The sequence below is a fragment of the Leptinotarsa decemlineata genome, unplaced genomic scaffold (assembly GCF_025532065.1).
Source record: "Leptinotarsa decemlineata unplaced genomic scaffold, Ldec_3_MD MMD2_P_RNA_scaffold_2, whole genome shotgun sequence".
NCBI classification, from domain to species: Eukaryota; Metazoa; Arthropoda; class Insecta; order Coleoptera; family Chrysomelidae; genus Leptinotarsa; species Leptinotarsa decemlineata.
The window spans coordinates 2,416,158-2,441,265 of record NW_027412529.1 but is presented as its reverse complement, the minus strand read 5'-3'; the positions used below and the strand labels follow the sequence as shown (position 1 = coordinate 2,441,265).

The window sequence follows — 25,108 nt, the reverse complement described above, 5'->3', positions numbered from 1 at the left end:
AGGTGTCAATCCATCAACCTACAGTGTAGGTAAGTTGAGACTGGCCTAAACGAATTGTTGTTTACAATTGTATCTTTACAACCTTTTTTTTTAATATCGCATATTTCGCTATCACAGTAGTTTTTTCGTAGCGAATAACATACTATAAAATCAAGTTTGTGAAGATCAAATCATTAGTTGTAGTTTGTGAAACGTCTATAATAATTTCATAAAACTTTGTATTGCAATACTGAATAGATAGCGAGAACAAAATAGTTTATTGAATAAAGGAGATACTTATTCATTTGGAAATTGGTATCTATGATGTGAAAAAATGAGGAATGTTGAATATTTCTGAACATTTTCATTCATTTGGTTGCTCTACCTATAAGTTGGCACGGTAAGTTGTAATTTTACAATATTGAGATAATTTTTCAATTAATTTGCCATAGTATTTGAACTATCCTAATTAAAATTGTATAAAAATTCTAATAGATGGCGCCACATTCATACAACAATTTCGTGTTTTATTATAGAATATAAAATAAGCTCACTTTTCATGTAGAAAGACCTTCACGAGAACCTTCAATTGGGAAACCGACATCAGGGAAACCCATGTAGAAAGCATCTCCACAAAGTATCTTTTGAGATTTTTTAATTTTGTCAAGGAAGACACTTGAACTGAGCGCCATCTGTTTTTTGCAGTCTCTGTAAATTAAAGTAATTCCATTGTTGAAACTTAAATTTTGTCAACTGAAAATTTATTGAAATTCTAATAGATGGCGTCACATTCATACCGCGATTTTGTGTTTTATTCTAGAATATAAAATGAGCACGCTTTCCACGCTCGACATATAAGAAAAGAGAAGTGAATAGATTACAATAGTAAAAGGTTATATTCAATTTCTAACTTTTATCAGTTCAGACTTCTGTTGTGAAGGTGTCTGCCCAGTATCCCATCTAAATTCAATTCATTTTCAACTGAGTGTAAGTGGCGCCATCTGTTTTATTTTTGAATTATCGAAATTAAATTCATTAAAATGTTGAGAAATTTCAATAGGTGGCGCCACTTTCATACCACCACGTTGTGTTTGTACTAAAACATGAAATATAAGTTTCACATGGTAAACGTTGCCTTTGAAAGAAAGTAGGAGAGTATAAAATAATATAATAAAAGTTGTCTTTAATGATGAAATATTACTATTTCTGATTTGTCATCGATCAAAAACGTCAAATGAGATCGTTGGGATATACCCTCCCACCTTCCCATCTTAATTAACTGAATATATTTTCTCCACCTAAGTATTCAACTGCTAACAGTAAGTGGCGCCATCTGTTTTCTGTGTTAAATTTTACAATCAAGTTGGTTGAAATCAACCAATTCTGTCAATGTATTCAAAAATAAAACTAAAAGCCATTTGTTTCATTATTTGACTAACTATTTGTACATGTTGTAAACGAAATGAAATTAAATTTATACCATTTGTTAAGGAGTTGAAACTCTCAAATATCAATAAAGATGGCACCACTTACATATCATAACTTTTTATTTTGAACTAAGGTATAAAAGAATCTCGCGTATTCCAAGGATGGGAAATATGTTCATTTTTGCTTTTTTTAAATTGCATTCAGTGACTCTGAACAAATTTTCATCATAGCTTTGAAAACATGAAAACACAAAAATTTAATTGAGTGGCTACGAATCCAAAAGTTTAAGGGAATCGAAATCTTTTGTATTTTTGCACAAAATTGCTCTTGGTAAATAAAATTGAGTTGAATTATTTAAATGTAGATTTTAGGGGTAGGTAAATAATACTCCGACTTAAACAAGACTTACCTTTATTAAATAATCAAATAAATAATGTGACACATTGGGAAGAGATTTTTTCAATTGTGTATATTTGATAAAGAACAGAAGAATGAAAATATTCAGTACAATTGAAATGTAGAATTATTGTAAAATCCTAATTAAAAAACCTATATGGTTGTTGACAGAAGAGATAAATACAAATTCAGTAACGCAAGGCGATCACAGATAAACAACTGTCAAATGTAACATGCATAACTTTAGAAATTTCCATCTTAAATTGCACATTTCGATTGATATGAATTATATCAACGCATTTTATAATATGTATATAATGTATATTCAAAAACATTCAGCTAACTCTAAATGTACTGGAAATACACTAAACCAAAGGCATCCCTTCCTCTATCTGCTTTCTAGTGATAAGTTCAGCGAAAATGATACGTTCCTCAATTTTTTAAATGGGAAGAAAAATAAAACTTCCAGCCTTGACAGATTATTTTTCACTACAAAGTTATGTAGGTTTATCAAACCTCAAATAGAGTTTGAGGATCATATAAATGCTCAGGTAATATTCCTTTGATTTCTCACTTTCATGAGTCTTTTTGATAATTCACAATCATGATTTACAGTCTCGACGTCACAGAAGAAAAATAATCAGGTTATTAAAGAATTCCAGACTTTTATCTTCCTCAATAAACTTTTTCCTGCTGATATGCATTTAGCTAATGTCAATATCAAGACTGAACAGTCATAAAAGCTTCATCAAAGTACTTGCTTAATGCTAAAAAATACAAGAATAATAACTGCCATGAATAAAATGAATCAAGAAAACTAAAGCGGATAAAAAAGATTTCTGATCTCATATATAATGCCATTTGGATTTTCCTTCATACACAAACATAACTAGTATTTTAAGTAGATGTTGTCTTTCATAATCTATGTCGACAGATATGGCACATCCAATATGAGATTTTGACTCCCGATGACATTGTTTGATCTGACGTTTATTTTCCAAGACTCAAATAGTTTTTGAAGACACTGAAAAATACCGAAGATTCAAAATCTAGAACAACCCCTGTAACTGGTTTTTGGTCAAGTATATATTCTGAAAAATTCCAGGTTCATATTATCAGTTTAATAATAAAAATATCGTCCATAACTATTTATAAAATTGAAAATAATTTTCAATTCATTTTGGCCCCTCTGTGAATTGCCATAAAAGTTTAATTTAAATATATTTCATTGTAGTTGTAGAGTCGAAATCTAACAGTAGTGCATGAAAATCTATATGGCATTTTTGAATAATCAACGTTTGAGGGATGGATATCAACGAAAATACACTGAACCAAAGGCATCCCTCCTCTATCTGCTTTCTAGTGATAAGTTCATCAAAGATGATATGTTACGGAACAAAAAAAATCACTTACGTGTCTCAACGTTAAGATTTTCCATTTCAAAGAATTAATTTCAGAGATTAGGCAGATTTCTGTTTGTGGAGTTCCAGTACCAATATTAATATTAAAAAAGCCACTCGAAGTGGCTCAGTGATAGTACTAAAGTAAAAAGTCTAACATCCCAATACTTCAGTGCATTATCATATATATATAATTATAATAATAATCATAATAAGTTAGGAAGTATGAAGGCATATAGATAGTTTTATATTTATACAATTTCAAAAGTTTATTTTCAAAAAGTGTATCGCCACTTGATATTATGACATGGCTGTTCTCTTCAATTATATCAACGTCATTTTATATAATAATATCAAGTTCAATACAAAAAGCTATTCAAAATTAAGGATAGCTATCACAAATAATCGCTTATTATTGCTTGGAGAGCCCAAGCTTGGAGAATGATCAACATTTACAATTGGTATTTCAGCAACAAATAATAGAAAAGTTTCAATTTCGACATGGAGAATATCGAAATCTCAACCGAATCGGTAAACAATGATTTCAGTCGGAACACAACTAGACGCCGTGTCGATACATATCCAAAATTAAAAGTATATTTAGAATATGTCATCTAACCACTCGTTTTTCCCATACAATGTGTCTGAGGATGAACAATTCCTTCAAAATGCTGCTAACCACTTTTATTACTCCAGGGCCACTCGAAGCTTCAAGATTTTCAAAATTCTTGTAATGGAAAAATTTCGATGCCCATATGTAATTTTGAAGCACAGTTTTTTTTCAAGTATGGTAGTTCTGATGTGTTTTATGTTATGTGTATTTGAGGTTGAATTACATCAATTCTGTTTTCAAAACTTTAGGTGAAGTGTACCTAACTAGGAACACTCTTCATTCATCTGTATGATCTAAACACAGATTCTGTAAAGTTTGCAGATTTTTTACTTTTATGAAGTTGTCACAATGTGAATTAATGATAGCATTCATACACCATACCTTTTTGAAACACTACCCAAAGAAAGCCTCTAACGAATTTTTACAAAATAGACCTTTTCACATCGGGAAGTTATACCCAAATTTTTCCATTTTGAAGAAAAATTACTGTGACGTCGCTACTATTGAGACTTACTTTCCCTTTTGAACCACGTTCCAAAGTGTTATGATTTTTGTAAACTAGGGAAGTGCATGAATTTGTACTACTCAATCAAATATCTCTTCAACAAAATTTGAAATATAAAGTTATTGTTTCGTAATATGAAATGCTTTTTAATTTCGGAACTAACCATGAAATCGATCTCAGAAACAAGTTGGCAATGTCGCAGAACAACAGTAATAAAAAAGAAGAAGAAGAAAATCAAACTATAAAAATCAAATGAATAATTTTTATGGTGTTGCCAAGTTGATATGAAATGTAGATGATGTCACGATCACCGTCAGGATTAACGAGGTACTATTTATTATACATGTAGCTTTCACCCATGAGTTTATCCTAAATATCTGTATGAAGGTATTAAAAGCGAAAGAACTAAAAACCAAATAGAATATGGTAGTCAGAATATCATCACAGAGCAGTGCATTACTGTTGATTGGTTGATGAATAGACATTACAGAAAATATCAGTTTTCTTGCTCATTATCTATGACTCGCCAATGAGTTTAACTTCATATCATAACAGTAATTCAAAATATTTCTCTAAAATTGATGAAATAAAATAGATAATTAACATAGATAAGTAACTCTCTCAAAACAACTACGAATAGATGTTTCGGAAATATTCGTTGAGTAAGTTTTAATAAAAAATAGTTGATCATCATATTTTCATCGTCTTTCAGAGCTCCTCTGTTCCGAATCAGCTTTTTAATGATTGTGTTTTTTTCAAAGACTTCATCCTGAGACACATCGTACGAATTGATAGTCCCTAGTTTTAGAAGAAAGTGTCATTTATTGCTTAGTCACACCACAATCTGGTCTCACCGTCAGAAGAGCTATAGATATGCTACAACATTAAACAAATAATAAGACAAAATGTGTAATAGACACAAATAATATAAAGCTACAACTGCGCACATTATATACAAGAGGTAGTGAATCAAATATGAGAACAAGTCCATGATGATGATGATAGATGTAGTAGTTAGCCTAACACATCTAAATATAGTTTTAAAACAAGATAAAAATATGCCCCAAACTTTAATACATTCTTTACACGTCTCGTATAGTGTTGGCAACCGAGCATGATCTTGGTTCTTGCCTTGTCGCTTCCAGTGGCTTGATTTTCATTACTTTGGAAGATCGAGAGTGTTGGTTTTTGTATAGAAAATTGCAGAACTGAAAAAAAATACTAAAAACTAACCTGAAAACATTGATTACTTTCTGATGATTTCTTTACTTAATTCGGAAGTCTATCAGATAGTACCATGGAGTTATTTAACGAGTGAGTGGTGAATTTTTTGCCAGTTTACATAGATGGTGCGGGTTCCAAGTTCTGACGTACACACAAACATTCCTCTATTATTCTTATTAAGAAGACAGAGAGATCATCATTTGGAAGGGTGATAAAATAGAACCATTATGGATTTGACCCCCTGAGACAAACTGTTGATACCTGGACCACTTATCTGTCCACAGCAATGAAATAATAATCGACTTTCGAATTTGGGGTGAAAAATTTATGGTATTTTCGATAAACTATGTTCATTTTATATGTGTGATTGATGACTTGTTTACTTTATGGTAATTCATGATCACTTAAATGAAATGAATGAAAATACTTTTGTCTAAATACCACTGGTAGATTTTATTTATATGACTGGTTTCGGGTTTGACCCCATTTTCAAGTATAAAACTGCCTATACTTGATAATGTGGTCAAACCCGAAACTGGTCATATAAATAAAATCTACCAGTGGTATTTAGACTAAAGTATTTTTATTCATTTCATTTAAGTAACTATGTTAATTTTATTTACTAGGAAATATCATAGGCTTCCTTACCATGATCATTATGATGTCATTTAATGTATTTAATTATAGATTAGTTTAGATTAGGTAAGGGTAAGTAGGGCTGGTTGGTAAGGCGAGGTTAATTATCAATAATATGTTGATTTCAACTTGATTGTAAGATTAATCAGATATGTAACCGTCGAAAGACAAATAAATCAATAAAGTTGTAGCCTTTGAGAAGACAAAAAGACACACTAATTGAGTATTGAAGGAAAATTGACCCAAGGCAGCACTCCAAAACTAAGTGGTAATGAAAAAAACTCTATTTATTGACAGATGTATCAAATACTCATTTTTTCATTCAAAAATTTCTTTCTTGGTAAATTTTCAAAGATTTCTTTAGTTGTCTCAACTTCCTAAACTTCTCTCAACAGTTTAGAGAGTTGCTAGTAATTCCACGTGAATATTTCATCAACTCAGATTGAAAGCTGATTTACCAAGGAAACAAGTCCGAATATACATATGGAAATGTGAAAACAAAATTATTTTAGGCTAATTAATCAGAAAAGCATAGACCTTTCGAAAAATTATCCCAATTGATTGATGTCATCTTCAACTGACGCATACGTAGGTATATTAAAGACGAATTTCACAAAATCATTTTACAAATAGTTATTTGAAATAATGAGAACTCTGTCACTCAAAATGAAATGGGCCTCAAAATTCTCTAATCCCTTTTTTTTCAGTTTATCATATTCGAAAATTCAAAAGTAGATTTGTCCTTGAAATCGAAATAATTCTCCATTATATACATTCAGTCAAGCCAGACTTTAGTAATAATGAATTATCAATGAAATTACTAGCGACTTAAGTTTTTATGAATTATTAATAAAAATATCAAAAAACCAACGTGAATTTTGACACTCAACATTTAAGGTTATGGAGATGTTCCATACTCTAGTTTCTAGTTGAAGAAAATTTGGACTATGTAGTAATGATTAATTCAACTACTGGATGACAGGAACAAAAATTCGGCTTTTCCGATTTTGTAATATGAAGAAAGTAAGGAATTGCATATTTATAATTCAAAGTAATTCTCATAACTTTTCATGGATAATGTAGGTACAAGTGGAAATCAAAATATTTCAAAAGAGCATGTTTCATGAACATTTTTGCAAATTCCATATTTGAATTTTTAAAGAATAGTCCTTGGCTCGTACAAGTTTCGACTTTTGAGAGTTGTCGTTCATAGGGCGAGCGACAGCTGGTAAAGGGAAAAACAGATTTTAATAGTGAGTTTGAAATATTTTAAGAAGATAATTATTTTATGAGCTATAACTTAGCAAAAAGAATGAAGAAAGTAAAAATTTCTTTCAGTTTTCGTAAATTTGAGCCAAATTTTTCACACCAAATTCGGCCTATGATGACTTTGCCGCTATGGACAAAAATATAGCCATGATGGTAGTCGTTAGCCTCAAATTCAAAACCATTTTCCTTCATTCCCTAAATAAAATGAAAGAATAATATATTTGTGAGTATCTGATAACCTTCTGTTGAAAACTTGTATATTTCAATCGATATGTCATGAACTAGCCCTGTTGCTAGTTTTAAAATCTGGTGCACCTTTAGGGCAAATTTTCCTAGACAAATAAAACGAAAAGTTGTATATCCCATGGACATCCAGTGCATGTCCAAATCGGATATTGAATAGTTGTCCATAATATATCCCTCAGCGGACTTGGAATTTGTATGTTCTATGGACATCCATAAAATATAAAAAAGTAAGTTTGAAAAATTTCAGTTGTATGTGTGAAGATTTGCTTCAAACTCCATGTGTATCTCATCTGAGTTTGACATTATTTCAGATTTTGAAATAGTCAGGGACAATGCTATTTTGTTTTTTTTTTCGTTGACTGAATATCCCCAAATAGCCAAAACCATTTATATTGAACCATCATCAAAATTTTCTTCTTCTTTACAAGATATTGTCCAGTCTAAAATTTTGTTACTTTATATCTTGCTAAGATCTACGTGCAACATTTTTTTGTTTTTGGTTTTCTGCTTCTTAAATACAGAACAAGACAAAAACGTTTTTCAACAATGTCTCTGCAGGATATTTCATAGAGGTCCTCGATGTCCTTTATGGACATACAGATTGACATATTGCAGACGTCCATTGGACTTCTATAAGATATCAATCGAATATAAATTGGACGTCCATCATACCTACCACTGAATATCTATTGGATTTCTGTGTTGCCTGGGAGGCTGGCATGTCCCAGACATTTTTTACAGTACAGGACCCAACAACATTTATTTCTATTATCCAATATTGTATTGTACTGGAAACTCAGCTATTGGGTTTCCTTCAATAACGTTTTGCCAACACTATTTTCGATATATTTATTTTGAAGTTCGAAAGACTTAAGCGTAAATATCAGTCATGTAAAGTAACAAATGAAAAAATGATTGCACATTCAAATCGTTTACTATAAAGTTATTGGAGAAATTCAAGCGAGATTGTTATAGCTTTGTATAAAAGTTGTGGGACGCCATATGAAATTTCTTTTTGATATTCCGATAGGTGGTTGAGATATTACCTAATAATTAACTATACCATAGTATGTATATAATATATTATAGAGTAAATTTACAGAATTTAAAAAGATTAGATATATATATACTCCGGCATACAGCAGAATCATCATTCACGCAATCTCCAAGTAGGCGCAAAAGGCCCTCCTCTCGAATGTTGTTAAAATATTTCTATAATGGCTTACAGATGTGCTGGAGATTCATAGTTTCTGATGAAATTCAAGGGTGGCTTCAACACTGAACTGGTTAACATATATTTGTACATTTTATATACACACCATTTCCAAGGGGGCGTCTCTCGCCTACGGGGAGCTCAGTTAATATTAACCATTTAATATTATAACACAATTTGTACAATGAAAAAAATAAAAAATAAGTACAACTCGTAGCAAGATGTGTTTTTGTCTTAATATTGAATTGAAGGATCTTTTCCAGATTTGCGCCCCACTGAATTTTCGAATTGTACCAGATTTGTTGTTTTCATCAAGAACATGAACCTGAAATTGAAATTAGAGTCATTTTCGAAATACACTCTCAGATATTAGGGATTTTGGCCTTTCGAGATGTTCTTCAAAAGATCTCATGAGCGAAAACGATAAAGATCATTTTTAATTCCACATCATTTTTAAAGTATTTAATAAATTGTTCTTTTGCCAATAATGTTCATCGATACTAGTGAATAAAAAATCAAAATCAGTAGTACAATAAATTTTTGTTGAATTTTCAATCCCTTTCTCTATTTCATAATTTTAGTGCATGGAAAAATATATAGTGGCTTGAGATAATAATGAACTTGATTCAAAATTTAACTTGCATTTGCTGCAATTATTATTAACACTGATTATTCAATTTACCAATTCACTTTCATGTTACTCTGACGAGTTATATTTGAATAGATATACATCTTCTGCTGTTCAAATTTGAAAACATCCACAGATTTTCGAAAAATCATCTTTGGTCAATTTTTATGCTGCCAAGTATCTCTTTGGTTGCACATTCCACCAACAGAATAGACGAGAATAAAATATGATATGATATATATGAGTTTTTCTAGGAACTCGTTTGATAAATCGCCCTTCAAAATCCTTGAAATTTCGCGAGACTTTCAAACAACACCGTTTTGCCGCCAATTTATGACGTAATAAGTACTATGTCCGTAATATTCCTGAATTGCCAGTTTAACGATTTCACGGAACTTTGAAGGAAATGACAATCACTGATTTGAAATTTGACCCATTTATTGAAATTGCAAGTTATTATATGCATAATGGACAATCATATTTGAATTTGTTCTTCTTGAACAATGATCATCAAACATCAAGACAGCTTATTTGAATTTTTTATTGAAGTATTGAAATGACTAACTTTCATTTCTACTTTATCTTTTGATTTAAAAAAGCTGTCACAATGTAAATCATTGAAAACATTCTAACAAAAGAATGTACATACATTAACTAATATTTGTAACATGATTTTGTGGATATGTGGATATTGGCGTTCTGCTGATCTAGCTCGTTGTTACATTATTGCCTGATGTGAATTATAATTTCAGAGACAATTTGATAAATCAAAACACCATAAATTTACATCTAGCTCACACGCCACACTTTTTCTTCAATAACGGTGTACCAACAAGCCAATTTCATTTTTCTCTTTCACTTCTTCTCTTTTTTTTTAGGTTTTCTTGGCCTTTGCTTCCATACGGCTCATTTAGCCACAATTTTATTTTTATTGAACCAGCAATCATCAGGATGCTCGGTATAAACAACAGTGACTGTGATTGTTATATTATCGAATTAGTATTTTTGAATAGAAGAGTTTATCTCAGAGATTCAACTTTTCATGTAGCAATTTTAATATGCAGAAAAACAAATCAAGAACAAATCGTGTTTAATCTAAAAAACTGATTACACTAGTGAACTACACCTGTATTTCGAAAATGAAAAGACCAAGTCAACTTCAATTTCATAACTTCATAACAAACATTTCTCATCCCTCCCCCCATTTGAAGGAAGGTCGACGAAATCTAGAAAATCCCCCCCAATAGAATAATTCGTTTAATATTAATAGAGAGAAAAATGTACTTATCCCGCACAATTACAATCGGCAATTAAATAGGTATAGCAATATCTTTTGTTTATCTTTATAACTTTTTTATTTAAAACACACATAGTGATGGCGATGACGGTGATGGGAACAACGTATATGAAGATGAAGATGACAAAACAGTGGCGACTGGTGTGTATGGCACGCTCATTATCACTCCACACGTGCAAATTGCCCATGCCCTGCACGCTGTTTCACACTGCTGGCTTCAGTGGTTTGTTCAAGGTCGTTTCGCTATGAGGTTGGAGGTTCGAGATTTGAAGGGGAGGAGAGAACGATATTATTTTCATAAAATTGGCTTCTGACTCTTGAAATAAAAGAGGAACTTTAAAAATGGAATTCAACGTTAGAGTTTGCAATGACAGCATAAAGAAATCCTGTTATCTCAAAAATACATATAAAAAATCTGAAAATGGTTCATTAATCAAAACAGCGATAGCATTGATTTTTATGTGTTTTGAATCAACTTTCATCCTGCCAACTATTTTTGGTAGCATTCTCCACCAACAGATTAGCCGAGAAATCAATCGCTGTAATTTGCTTGAGATGCGCTTGTATTCGAAGTATAATAAAGGTATATTTATATAAGTTTTCCTACAAGGTAATCAGATAAATCGCTGTTCAAAAACCCTAAAAATTCATGAGACATTAAAAAAAACAGAGTTTGCCGCCATTTATGACGTAACAAGTACTCTAATCGTAATATTCCTGAGTTGCCAGTTCTACGATTTCACAGAACTCAAAAATAAAGAAAATGTCACTTTTTCACTTTCCTTCTGTCAAATGAAACAGAAATTGTGTTGATCTATTCATTAACTAACCGTTATTTCATGCCTATGTGAACTATGTACTTGAATGAAGTTTTTCAAATGTTATTTTATCCGTTTGTAGTGGAATATAAACCCCAAGTGTTAATTTGGTTGATGACAATGAAAAATGGCGAATCCAGTTAGTAAGTTCAGTCATTTTATGAGTCAACTTTTTAAACTGACAGAGCTTTTTAACTGCGATATATTTTCACAATATAAAAGTTATTTAGGTCGCATAGTGGTAAAATATTATTATTCAGCTTAAATCACGAAGACAGAGTAGAAAAGAGACACATATCAGAAGAATATTTGATGTGCCGATTTTATAAAAACATCACATTCATTCTTCTCATCTCGAACATCCCACCTGATCGCGTTCCGAGCTATGCAACAGTATTATTCACACTACCTACTCTACTGGTTACAACCGATAAATACAATGACAGAAACACGTAATCAATGATTTGGTCCGAGCGACCAGCAATAACCATCGATCCAGTAGATATGGAATGTAGTCGGACGCTTTTTCCGGCATCCCGAAGCGATACAAGAATAATAATGATAATCAATAACAGTAATATAGCAGTCAGTGTGCAAGAGCGAGGCACGAACACAGCGTAAAGGACAGAGAGAAGGGAAGCAGACCAGCTACTTGTTCCAGCGGTTCCGAAGAACGAGCCCGTCGTCCCAATGATAGGATGTAATTATAACCTAATAAAGATGTAAAATGTTGTCGTCGAGGTGGTGGACGCCACTGCATACGAATCGCTGATCCATCACAGGTAATTCTAAAAAGGAATCCACGTTCAGCAACGTCGCGATCGGCGCGACAAAAGATCATCAGAATATGTATCAATTACATTCAGACTCTCAAAGAGGGTCTCAAGAGAACTCCCACCTGCAGATGGCTGATGTGATGTCCTAGTTGAGTTTAGCTCACGAATGTGCATTGGACTGAGTGTGATTGTGGTCCTGCGCCTTCTCGTCGGTTGACGGTGATGGAGGGGCGTCCTTCCTGGGAGGCATACGTTCGTTTATTGCGTCCAGACCCTTAGCTTCTGCGAAACTGGTGATTTTGTGGTTAGGAGAGAAACCCTGCAATGCTGCAAGAGAAAAAATGAGATTCATATCCAAGGAATTTCCATATCGGAAAAATTGGGAGTACCTTCTGGATTGTGCATGGTTTCAACGCAGACACAATCCAGAAGTTAGTCAGAAAACAAAGCCGTAAATTCACTCACAGATTAATATACCTCCAGATCAAACAATAAGAAATCAAAAAATGGGTAATTCTCACATATTTTGGTTTCTTCAGAAAAAACAATGTGGAAGTAGACCACATTCCAGGGTATCTGATTTCCTTTTCAATGTCAAAGGTAAAGTTGACAAGTTGGAGAAATCTGGAGTTCATAAGCCTAAGTGCTCGGAGTGTAATAGTGTTTCTGTGGGACAATATGGCTGAAATTTCTCCAAAGGGTATGCTGAACATAAAAGGTTCTTCAGACTAGGTAAAAATGATTGGACGTTTTCAAACCATTCCTTGGGATTCAACCACACAAGTTTCCGAATCTAAACGATACGGAAATTTTGCACTATGCAAGGAAGGGTTGCAAACTCAGTTATTTGGAATCCTTGGAAATTCATGAGTGTAATCATTGCGGGTGCAACCTGTTAAAATGATCAAATCGATCTAGTTTACTTACCGGTTTTCGAATTAGTGAATACACATTATCACAGGTAGAGAAAATTCAGGTACTCAATTAAGTTGAGTACCTCTGTTATTACCTACAGTAATAGACAATGCAATGATAGGGCAAATGCCTATAAGCATGCTGCACGGTAAGAGGTACAACGAGCTAAACAAAGAGTTGGAAAACGACCCCATAATGGGAATGCCATCGGATGAGATGCTTCCCCAGTATAGCTTCGGAAAAAACTTCAAAACAATTATAACAGGCAGAGAGGCATGGAAGGGAGGACCTCCAATTAATGCAGAGGTTGCCTGTTACACAGACGGCTCAAAAACTGAAGAAGGTGTAGGAGCAGGAATGTATATAACTAAACCAAAGACAAAAGTCTCACTAAGCTTAGGTAAAAAAGTGACGATATTCCAGGCAGAAACGGCAGCAATACGTCACTGCGCAGAAGAGTTACTAAGGCAAAAATTTAAGGGAAAGACTATTGCAATATACTCTGATAGCCAAGCAGCTATAAAAGCAATTAGCTCCATGCAGGTCAATTACAAACTGGTCTGGAACTGCCTAGAAAAGCTACAAGAACTAGGTAGTCAAAACAGACTGTCATTAGCCTGGGTACCAGGCCACACAGGATACAAGGGCAATGAAGAGGCTGATTCACTAGCACGAAAACGAGCACGATGCTCCCCCATTGGTCCAGAAGCCTTTTGTGGTACAGCAAAAGCGCTGCGAAAAACTTGTAACAGCAACTGGAAGGAAAAACAATCTCAAAAATGTTGGAATAAGGCGCCGGGTATGAGACAGGCCAAAGAGTTCATTAAAGAGCCATCGCCAAAACTCACGGAGTACCTACCGAGTCTGAATAAGCGATCAACTAGAGTTCTAGTCGGGCTATTGACGGGACAGTGTAGACTCAACAAACACATGAACAACATCGGACTGGCAGACACAGCCCTATGCAGGCTTTGCCAAGAGGATGAGGAAACCTCCGTACACATACTATGCTATTGCAAAGGTCTGTCAAGGATAAGGTTTGCAACATTAGGAGAGGAAAAACCACAACCCTCTCAATATATGGAGTCTAGTTACAAGGACGGTCCTAGACAAGGAATTCTAGCATACATGAGGGCACACACAATAGACCTGCAAAGATCGCAGTGTAGTGACTGTTTAGCACAGAAGCCTCATATTAATCTAATCTATCACCTACAGTGGTGTTATATAAGGGCTAATGTAATCAATAATTTTTAGTTCAATGTATACCTTTGAAAATGTTCTTATGGGACGAAACTGCCGTAACTTTAGTTACAAATGAAAGTAGTAAAAAACATAGAAAGTTTCAATTCTCATTTTTTATGTAGAAAGTCTATTTCTTCTGGGAATCCAATAAAACATCCAAAGTTGCATTGATTTTCCAGACCCAAATTCGAAACCAGGGCATTACACTATAAAATCTTTGACTGAAATTGGTACCAAAGACCTGAACATATCTTTTTCTCGTCCTCACAACAAAAATTTTTGGGTACACCGAGTATGTCCCATGTGTAAAAGAGCTATAATTATCTGGTGCCTTCTTCGTAAAACGATTCTGTTCTGTGGTAATATAGACTTTTATCTCAACTCTATTCTGTAGCTCTTTCAATGGGATGGCCAAGAATAGAGAATGTCGGTTTTCACTTGAGACTTGAGAGATTACTTGTAGACATAAGAATTGCATTGGAGTAAAACAATGATATGGGTGGTGGGTTGTGAAGGCTATTTTTAATTCGGATGTATATTGATCGATCATCTCACCAAAAACAATATTGCAATGTTATTCTTTTTCTGTTAAAACTGTGGAATCTGTTGCAGGATACACTTTTTTGTGATCAGTGATATTCAGGATTAGAGAGTAATGATACATTTGTTCAATCTCTATATCCTTACCGGAGTCGATATTATTCATCATGATACAATGCTAAAATTTATGTCACCAAAATATTTTTGTAACGAAAAAAACTCTTCTAACAAATTTTTGGACGATAATGTTTGATCCATGGTTTTTCAAATATTGCATTATTGCTGAGTTATAGACATTCCAATATCCTGAATGCTTGGCTATATTTTTGCAAAATCCAGTAATATTCATCACGATGAAATTTTGAGAATAAGTCATTATCTATCAAATTAAGACTTATTTCAGTCATTTTGCAGTTCAAAATTTTTGGTGAATACTGCCTGATCGATGGTTTTTCCAAATACCGCATTATCTATCCGTCGATACTGAGATATTGAAAATATATTTCTTATGATGAATAATACACGTCCCAAGTTTCCGAATGGGCAACGAATTGGAAATTCTTCATACTGCAAAAAAAAATCGAAATTTGCCAAAAATTGGATAAACATCTTCTGGCAAATTTTAAACATGAATTTGACTGTGGTATAGCAGTTATTTATGAAGAAATTATATATCAACGGGTCCTCGAAAATATTTGTTAAAATAGAAAAAAAATCAACCCAACATCAAACCAACCATCTTGTTGTTCAAAAATTGTGCGGGTTGATATTATTTTCGATGGTTTTTCCAAACATTGAATTATTAATAATGAACTGAAATATTGGGAAAAAATTCATTATCAAACTTACCATTTTTGAGACTCGTTTTTCCTCCAGATAACGCTCCCAAAGGTAGAGCACCAGTCGGCGTGAGACCTTTGAGTTGCAGAACAGATTCGCTTTCCTCCCTGAAACACATGGTAGAATTCATTTCAACATGTTGTTCAATGAAGAAACTCATTCATCAAAATTAACGTGCAGAAGCAAGGGCAATTTAAATGACTTGAAAATAATCAATTACCTCAATACGGAGAATACTCTAGCCATTTTCCCGATGGCTCTGATCTTATTTCGTATTACTTCCTTCCGAAGATTTGCTGCTGTACCTAGAACCAAAAAGAAAAATCGATAATGAATAGGTCCAAACAATTTACCGAGAGACATCTAAAGTCTAGTTGAGAAACGTGTTTGCGGTTGATTTATTTTGCCTAATTACTTTGACAAAGTTCATTTGAAGACTACATAGTTATCATTTCATTGCTAGCTACTCCACTTTGAATGTTACAATACAAACCTCATCTTCAGGATGATTTGTTAGGATCAAGATGCAATGAAATATTTTGTAGTCACTCTGTGATAATATTCTTGATTGCAAATTTACAAAACGTATCAACCATTGAAATAGAATCTCTGTAATTCTTGTGAGACTTGTTCCTAGTGAAGTCGTGTTTTGATAGTTGGTATGAAGATAATGTTACATGCGGAAATAGTTGAGTACATCAAATATAGATACATCTAGCTGCAGTATGAGTACTGTTGAAATTATTATATTATAGAAGAATTTTTAGATTAATACGAAATTATCAACTTTCTGAAAAATTGAAAGAACAAAATATATAGTTGATACAGATTATTATTGCTGAATAATTGAGGCGTTGATAATTACTAATTAATTTATTCAGTAACATCAACGAATGGTGGATCGGTAGCCTGGTGGGTTGACGTGGGTGAACCGCTGTGTGAATCGGTGGTTCGAACCGCAAGGCCGGACGATCGATTTTCACTTTCTATCGTCCAACCCGTGTTAGGAATCACACGTTAAAAGGTAAGACCTCGTTAGCTCGCACAAGTTTCGATCAGCTGGTTAACGAAAAAACAGATTTCAACAGATAACGTTACAAGCTTCACACCTTATTTTGCTTGTAGCGTTCATCAATCTTATTAATCGCTTGCAAGTAATACATCTCTGTCTCTGTGTATATTGAAAAGACATTATTTTAGATATTTTGGGTGAAATCAATAGAAATGTAGATGAATGCAAACACTGTTCGAAAACGTTCATAAACCGAGATAACTGAAACAAATAATTATATCAGTATCACTATTTTCTACATCACGAGGAAGAAATTCCAAAAAGCGATGACCTTCAAACCCGAAAAATAGTGATACTGACAACCTCGGCCGCGAAAATCTTAACCATTTTGTCATACCTCCATGACTTGACTTAATTTTTTGAGAAAAAATGAAAATTCACCCCATTTTTTAAACAGAGGAGTACTTAAGAACGTCAATAACGGGATCTTATTTATCGGTTTGATATTTTTCAAAATTTTTTTCAAATTTGGTGATAATAATAATAATATGTCCACTCAAAGCGTCCGTTGTCATTGCCAGGGTTGTCATCGGTAGGCAAATCATCGTAATGGGCCCCAACACCTTGCCTCTGACCCCTCCGAGCGGGTCGATTGCTCGGTTGACAGGAATTAAGTGTTGGGTCCACCGGGTGGACCCACGGCCGGCACCGGAAAGAGAATAGTGTTCTCCTTCCCGAGTGCGCCTGGGCTGCCGGTCCGGTTTTGCACCAGTTGCTGGGGTACGTGGTGGCGCAACTGACCAAAGGCCAAGGGTGTTAGCGGCCATCCCTGCTTCGACACTGAACGAGGTGACCACAACTTTGTCACCGAGTTGGAACCCGTTCAGCAAAAAGCTCAGATGAAAGCCGCAGAGATCACCTTACTTCTGCGGAAACACAATGCATGGGGTCTTCTTCAATAACATTGGAGACCTTGGCTTATCAAAGCGCCCTAAGTTCGCTTTTCTCAGGTCTAGTGGGCTGAAGTTGGAAACTGAGGGGTTCATTATGGCTTGCCAAAATGGTGTCTTCAACACCTTAGTCTACAGCAGTCGCGTAATGGGTATATAGATTCTTGATACACGGTGCAGGGCCTGCAGCGAGGCGCCCGATACCCTAATGTTGTTGCTATCAGCATGTCCAGCATATGTCGTCTCGGCCTATATCAATCGACATAACGCGGCCTATATTACCATCTTACGCGGCCCTAAGAGTGCTATATTACCATCTTCGGCACTCTTACGGTATTGACGATACACCGGTGTTGCCCTACGCTCCGGGGGATATTGAATCTGTTGTGGGGAACGAGAAGTGTCGAATTTATTGGAACTATTCGTTCCCCACCCTCAGGCTCATACAAGCTAATAAGCCTGATGTGATCCTTCTCGACCACCAGAGCAAAACGATATTTGTCGTGGAGTTTTCAGCTCCTGGCGAGACGAATATCGTCAGGAAAGAGGAGGAAAAACTGATAAAATATCGAGATTTTCTCTTTGAACTGCGCAGACTATATCCAGATCACTCTGTCAAGATGGTTGTTCTGATTATTGGAGTCCTTGGTGGAATGATGTCCACTCTACTTTCGAATCTTAAAATCATACCGGCTTGTCGCACTAAGGCAGACATCTTAGCCAAACGTATGCAGAAAGCCGTCATTCTTGGCTCACTGCGCTTGCTGAGGGCACATGATTCTCGGACCCAATGATCACTTACCCCACGGTGTGGGGAGTGGTCGTTGGTTGATAATGCTGGCGCGCCCTCCCGAATGTATCGGGGCTTCGGGGGATAGGGACTGACCAGCGCATACTTCGGTATAAAAAAAATAATACGTCCTAATTCACCATAACAGAAAACAAGAACTACTTTTTTTTAATGGAGCAGTATTAGAATCTTAAAAACCTTCAAAGTTAAAAGGTTGGTAAAATTACAAAAAAGTTGCGTGTTTCAAATATGTCCTAAAATCGAAAAAGTCATCAGGCTTTCGACCTTTCTCCTAACTTCTCTTTGGTTTTGAAACGCATGATTCATCAACATAGAGGATGAAGTTTACCAGGAAGTCAAAAATTCTTTTCAATCATGACCCATATGGTCTTACCAATAATGATAGCCAAGAGAAGTTCCTAGAAATATTTCAAAACGCAAGACATATGCAGTGTTAAACAGGATGTTTCAAAAACAATGGGTACACCTATTTCAAACTAGTCAAATACGTAGAAATAAATCTTTACATCATAACATTGAATAATCGTCGCAGTATTATACCAAAAAGTAGTTGTGTTAAGCAGATATACAACTTTTTATTCTGAAACGGCAAAATTTCAACAAAAATATGTTATTGCCTGAGGGACAATTATTATATGCCTTGAAGGAAATTATGTTTATGCCTTGAAGGCAACTATTATGCCTTGAAAGTAATCATTGTTTCTTGAGGAAAATCATTGTGCCTTGAGAAAAAGTATTGTTATGCCTTGAGGAAAATTGTTATACCATGACGTCAGTTATTTTTATTCCTTTAGGAAAATTATCATTTTCATGCCTCGAGGGCAACTATTGCTATGACTTGGGGGCAATTTTTATGCATTGATAGAAATTAATATGTACTGAGTAAAGTCATTATTATATGCCTGGAAGGAAATCATTTTTATGCCATGAGGGCAATCATTTTATGCCTCGAGAGGAATGATTATACCTAGACGACAATTATTTTCATGCCTTGAAAGAAAGTAGGTAATTTCATGCCATGAGGGAAATTATTCTTATGCCTTGAGGAAAAGTATTTGTATGCCTCAAGGGTAAGTATTTTTATACCTAGAGGGCGATTATTATGCCTCAAGAGAAATTATTATGCATTGAGGAAAATCATCATAAATATACCATCCGTTTTCGAAACATCCCGTAAAATTCCAACAGTACCCATAATAAAGAGAGAAAAAGGAAGCGATAAAATTCACAGCTAAGGCAACTTACCGAAATATTAGGTTGTCAGCGACGCCATTCGTGGAGAGATCGACAGCAAATGGGCAGTGGCACAAAGTGTAGCGAGCGCAGAAGTATAGAAAAAATAAAACAAACGGTGCATATAGGAATTAGCTCATACAAAAACATCGAAAAAAAATTTCGACAGAGAGGAATACCCCTCCGTATTTTTTCTTCGTATAAATATGCGGTTTTATCAGTGCAAAAACAATTATATTTTTTTGTCACGTAGAAAAATCCTACCATTTTTTTGATGACCTTGTGTAGCCAATTGAAATTGATATACACTCAGAAATATTTGCTTGCTGAATGTAAACACAATAAATCATGATGCAATACAAAACTGATCATATTTCAAATTGGTGGATCAACAATTCATCTTTTCATCAGATATGTCTTTGCACCGAAAAAACAAAGTAGATGTGATAACTGTACGTTGTAATGACTTTTTTCCAATAATTCATTTTCACCATCTACTTTCCGAAATAAATTTTTCGAGACAACATTGAAATTACTTTCAATAACATCACTCTAAAAGATTTACTTTCACTTCTCTCGAAAAATTCAATTCAAGCATAAAAACGTGATAAATTTATAATTAATTTATATATGCAGTGAATTGGAACTGAACAGGCAAATCAATTATTAAACTTGTGAAAAACAATACCATCATCAACCGATTGATTCGACTGTGAAGTTCCAAGACTTTCGCTGAAAATTATAACATACAAAATATAGAAATACAAAAATCACATTGAAATATTCAGCCAAAAACAACAATTTTATTTCATAAGCTTGAAACACTTGCAAAAATCGCTGAATGTTAAATGTATTGCACTAAGCCGAAAAAAAAATATCGTAAACATATTTTCAAAACTGAATCTCAATTACGCTGTCAAACTCCTTTCGTAGATTGCCGCGATTCTATACGATATCGTTGACTACCCTGTATGGAGTACGAATTATTTTAAAATTCATGCAAAACTATGCTAAAATATGCACTACGTAATATAGAAATAGTTGGTGAAATGGAAACGAGAAAATGATTTGCTGGCGAGGATTTTTTAGCCTAAGATGATTCGCTGATGATTGAGAAGTGCCATTTTGGGAACAATGCCTATTCACGGAAAATAAACTTGTGGACTCCATCGATATTTTTTTCAAATCAATTTAGAATAATCGGGCAAGTATGTAGTTCGAGTCAGCTCACTAGATAAATGTACCTACATAACAAAAATTCGTTTTTACTACACCAGATATTTGGTGAAAGCACGTTAAACATTATCACATGAATTTTTTGAAAGATAAGAAAAGCGCAAAATGTTAAAAAGTGGTTATTTCCAGAACATGTTTATATCAACAACAAATCGTGAAATGCCATCTTTCTATTGAACATATGTTTTTGTAGCTTCATATCTCAATAAATATTTATTCTATTCTCCGAAAATTAAACGAACTGAGCGACGAAGTTCTACCTCACCCACTATACTTCCCAGATCTCTCGTCAACCGAAGCTACAAGCAGCTTCATCAGACCAGAACCTGTCATTAGCCTCGCTTTAGGCTTTGCCAAACAAAAATTGAATATCTGTATGGCAAGAAGATTTATGAACTTCGGAAGAGAGTGTGTGTCGCATCTGTTTGGAAAATAATGAAACAGCAGAGCACATACTTTGTGCCTGCCCGAATCAGTGCCTGACCGAATCACATTTTTAGAGTTCGGCAGAGCCGTACTTTTACATCTGGCCTGGAAGACCATTCACCATACAAACTAACCGGCTTTGTTGAGAAGCTGGGTTTATTTAGTCGAATGTGAATAGGTGTGAGCCACAATAAACCCTTGCGGGTTGCGGTGGAGGATCGAATAGACCCACCTACTTTAGACTTGACCTAGAACCTGCGCTAATCAGCCCAGGCTGGCAGTAACACCAGAAAATCTACAAAAAAATCACAAAATCATTTTTCATGGTCGAATAGTGAAGTTGTGTGAGTTAGCCGACACAAAGTCAGTGCTGCAAATGCAATACGCATATATACAGACGACTCAAAAACCAAAGAAGGTTCAGGATGTGGAGTGTACTCCAGATCACTGAGCCTAAGAATTAAGTGGGGAATGAGAAAAAATACCAGGTGGTCCAAACAGAACTGGCTGGTATCTCAATCGTCACAAACCAGGAAAGGAATTTCTGGCAAAAACATAAGAATCTGCACTGACAAGCCCTATTAGCCTTGAACAGACAGACCCACCTACTTTAGACTTGACCTAGAACCTGCGCTAATCAGCCCAGGCTGGCAGTAACACCAGAAAATCTACAAAAAAATCACAAAATCGTTTTTCATGGTCGAATAGTGAAGTTGTGTGAGTTAGCCGACACAAAGTCAGTGCTACAAATGCAATACGCATATATACAGACGACTCAAAAACCAAAGAAGGTTCAGGATGTGGAGTGTACTCCAGATCACTAAGCCTAAGAATTAAGTGGGGAATGGGAAAAATACCAGGTGGTCCAAACAGAACTGGCTGGTATCTCAATCGTCACAAACCAGGAAAGGAATTTCTGGCAAAAACATAACAATCTGCACTGACAAGCCCTATTAGCCTTGAACAGACAGACCCACCTACTTTAGACTTGACCTAGAACCTGCGCTAATCAGCCCAGGCTGGCAGTAACACCAGAAAATCTACAAAAAAATCACAAAATCGTTTTTCATGGTCGAATAGTGAAGTTGCGTGAGTTAGCTGACACAAAGTCAGATGCTACAAATGCAATACGAATATATACAGACGACTCAAAAACCAAAGAAGGTTCAGGATGTGGAGTGTACTCCAGATCACTAAGCCTAAGAATTAAGTGGGGAATGGGAAAAAATACCAGGTGGTCCAAACAGAACTGGCTGGTATCTCAATCGTCACAAACCAGGAAAGGAATTTCTGGCAAAAACATAACAATCTGCACTGACAAGCCCTATTAGCCTTGAACAGGCAGACCCACCTACTTTAGACTTGACCTAGAACCTGCGCTAATCAGCCCAGGCTGGCAGTAACACCAGAAAATCTACAAAAAAATCACAAAATCGTTTTTCATGGTCGAATAGTGAAGTTGTGTGAGTTAGCCGACACAAAGTCAGTGCTACAAATGCAATACGCATATATACAGACGACTCAAAAACCAAAGAAGGTTCAGGATGTGGAGTGTACTCCGGATCACTAAGCCTAAGAATTAAGTGGGGAATGGGAAAAATACCAGGTGGTCCAAACAGAACTGGCTGGTATCTCAATCGTCACAAACCAGGAAAGGAATTTCTGGCAAAAACATAACAATCTGCACTGACAAGCCCTATTAGCCTTGAACAGATAGACCCACCTACTTTGGACTTGACCTAGAACCTGCGCTAATCAGCCCAGGCTGGCAGTAACACCAGAAAATCTACAAAAAAATCACAAAATCGTTTTTCATGGTCGAATAGTGAAGTTGCGCAAGTTAGCTGACACAAAGTCAGATGCTACAAATGCAATACGCATATATACAGACGACTCAAAAACCAAAGAAGGTTCAGGATGTGGAGTGTACTCCAGATCACTAAGCCTAAGAATTATGTGGGGAATGGGAAAAAATACCAGGTGATCCAAACAGAACTGGCTGGTATCTCAATCGTCACAAATCAGGAAAGGAATTTCTGGCAAATATAACAATCTGCACTGACAAGCCCTATTAGCCTTGAACAGACAACGTGTTACCTCAGGGCTGGTACTAGAGTGCCACCAAGTTTTAGCCAAAGCCTCGGTAGATAATAACATTATCCTGAGGTGGGTTAAAGGGCACGACAGGAGTAAAGGTAATCGCATTGCCGACTCTTCAGCTAAGGAAGCAGCTGGTCTAAGGATTTTAGGACCCAGTAGCACCCAGCCAAATGTTACACCCATGTTCAATCCTTGAATATGGGGCTAGTGGACACACCTCTATGCAGGATGTGTGAAGCGGCTGAACTAAGAATTTTAGGACCCAGTGGCACCTACGGGCTGATGACTCCGACAATTGCGGAACTAGCCAAATGTTACACTCATGCTCAATCCTTGAAGAGATGGGATGGAATCAAAGGATGCAATCTTGCCAGGATCACCTTGGGCGACCATGGGAGGCTGGCGCCAAAGAAATATCTGGCGCTGACCAGGAAAAATCTTCGCTTAACAGTAGGATTTCTGACTGGCCACTGTCAACTAAGGAAACATCTCCATAATATGGGGCTAGTGGACACACCTCTATACAGGATGTGTAAACAGGAAGATGAGACTGTCAGGCATGTCCTATGCGAGTGCCTGGAGTTATCGTTAATAAGAGAGTGTGTGTTCGGCGAGGTGGACAGGTCTCCCAGAGACCTCCCAGAGACCTGTCCACCTTCCGGGAAAGGACAGAATAGACGATGACCTAGGAGGACAACTCCTCGGGAGGATGTACAATGGATCACATGTGGCCTAAGTGCGGTGGGCTTATACTCACCCTCCCTAGTCTACAGATACAGATAGCTGACATTGTGAAGATATCAAAAGAACGTGTTGGCTTCATATTGCAGGAGCATTTGACTATTAGAAAGCCCTGTTCGAGGTGGGTGCCGCGTGAGCTCATTGTGGACCAAAAACAAGAACGTCTTGATGATTCTAAGCAGTGTTTGGCTATGTTGAAACATAGCAAACTGGAATTTTTGCATAGATATGTGACAATAGATGAAACATGGATCCATCACTTCACTCCGGAATTAAAACGACCGTCATCTGAGTAGAGAGCAACTGTTGAACCTCGTCCAAAGCGCCCGAAAGCACAACTAACGGCTGGAAAGGTTATGGCCTCGGTATTTTGGGATGTGCGTGGTGTAATATTTATCGACTATTTTAAGAAGATAAATACCATCAACAGTGGCCGAAATTGCAAAGAAACGACCACATATGGCAAAGAAAAAAAAGTTTCATCAAGAAAACGCACCGTGTCACAAGTCAATCATGAATTGATTGTAGAATTGCTCCCACATCCACCGTATTCGCCAGATTTGGCTCCCAGCGACTACTGGCTGTTCTCAGACCTCAAAAAATTGCTCACCGGTGTGAAATTTTGCTCGAA

The 25,108-nt window shown here is 35.6% G+C and overlaps 1 protein-coding gene across 7 annotated transcripts in view; it reads right to left on the bottom strand.

Moving 5' to 3' along the window:
- Nucleotides 1-1,801: 1,801 nt before the first annotated feature.
- Nucleotides 1,802-25,108, bottom strand: part of LOC111506509 (serine/threonine-protein phosphatase 2B catalytic subunit 2) — a 306,256-nt gene continuing 282,949 nt past the window's right edge. For 2 of the 7 annotated variants that reach the window (XM_023161593.2, XM_023161598.2), the window contains 4 exons: nucleotides 16,189-16,267; nucleotides 15,978-16,075; nucleotides 12,551-12,755; nucleotides 10,221-12,440 (listed from right to left, as the gene is read on the bottom strand). In XM_023161593.2, the coding sequence (XP_023017361.1) occupies nucleotides 12,589-12,755; nucleotides 15,978-16,075; nucleotides 16,189-16,267 (344 nt within the window). In that variant the 3' untranslated portion in view covers nucleotides 10,221-12,440; nucleotides 12,551-12,588. Of the gene's footprint in view, nucleotides 5,530-8,761; nucleotides 9,235-10,220; nucleotides 12,441-12,550; nucleotides 12,756-15,977; nucleotides 16,076-16,188; nucleotides 16,274-25,108 lie in introns of those variants that run through there. The other 5 variants (XM_023161596.2, XM_023161599.2, XM_023161595.2 and 2 more) reach the window with 4 other exon arrangements.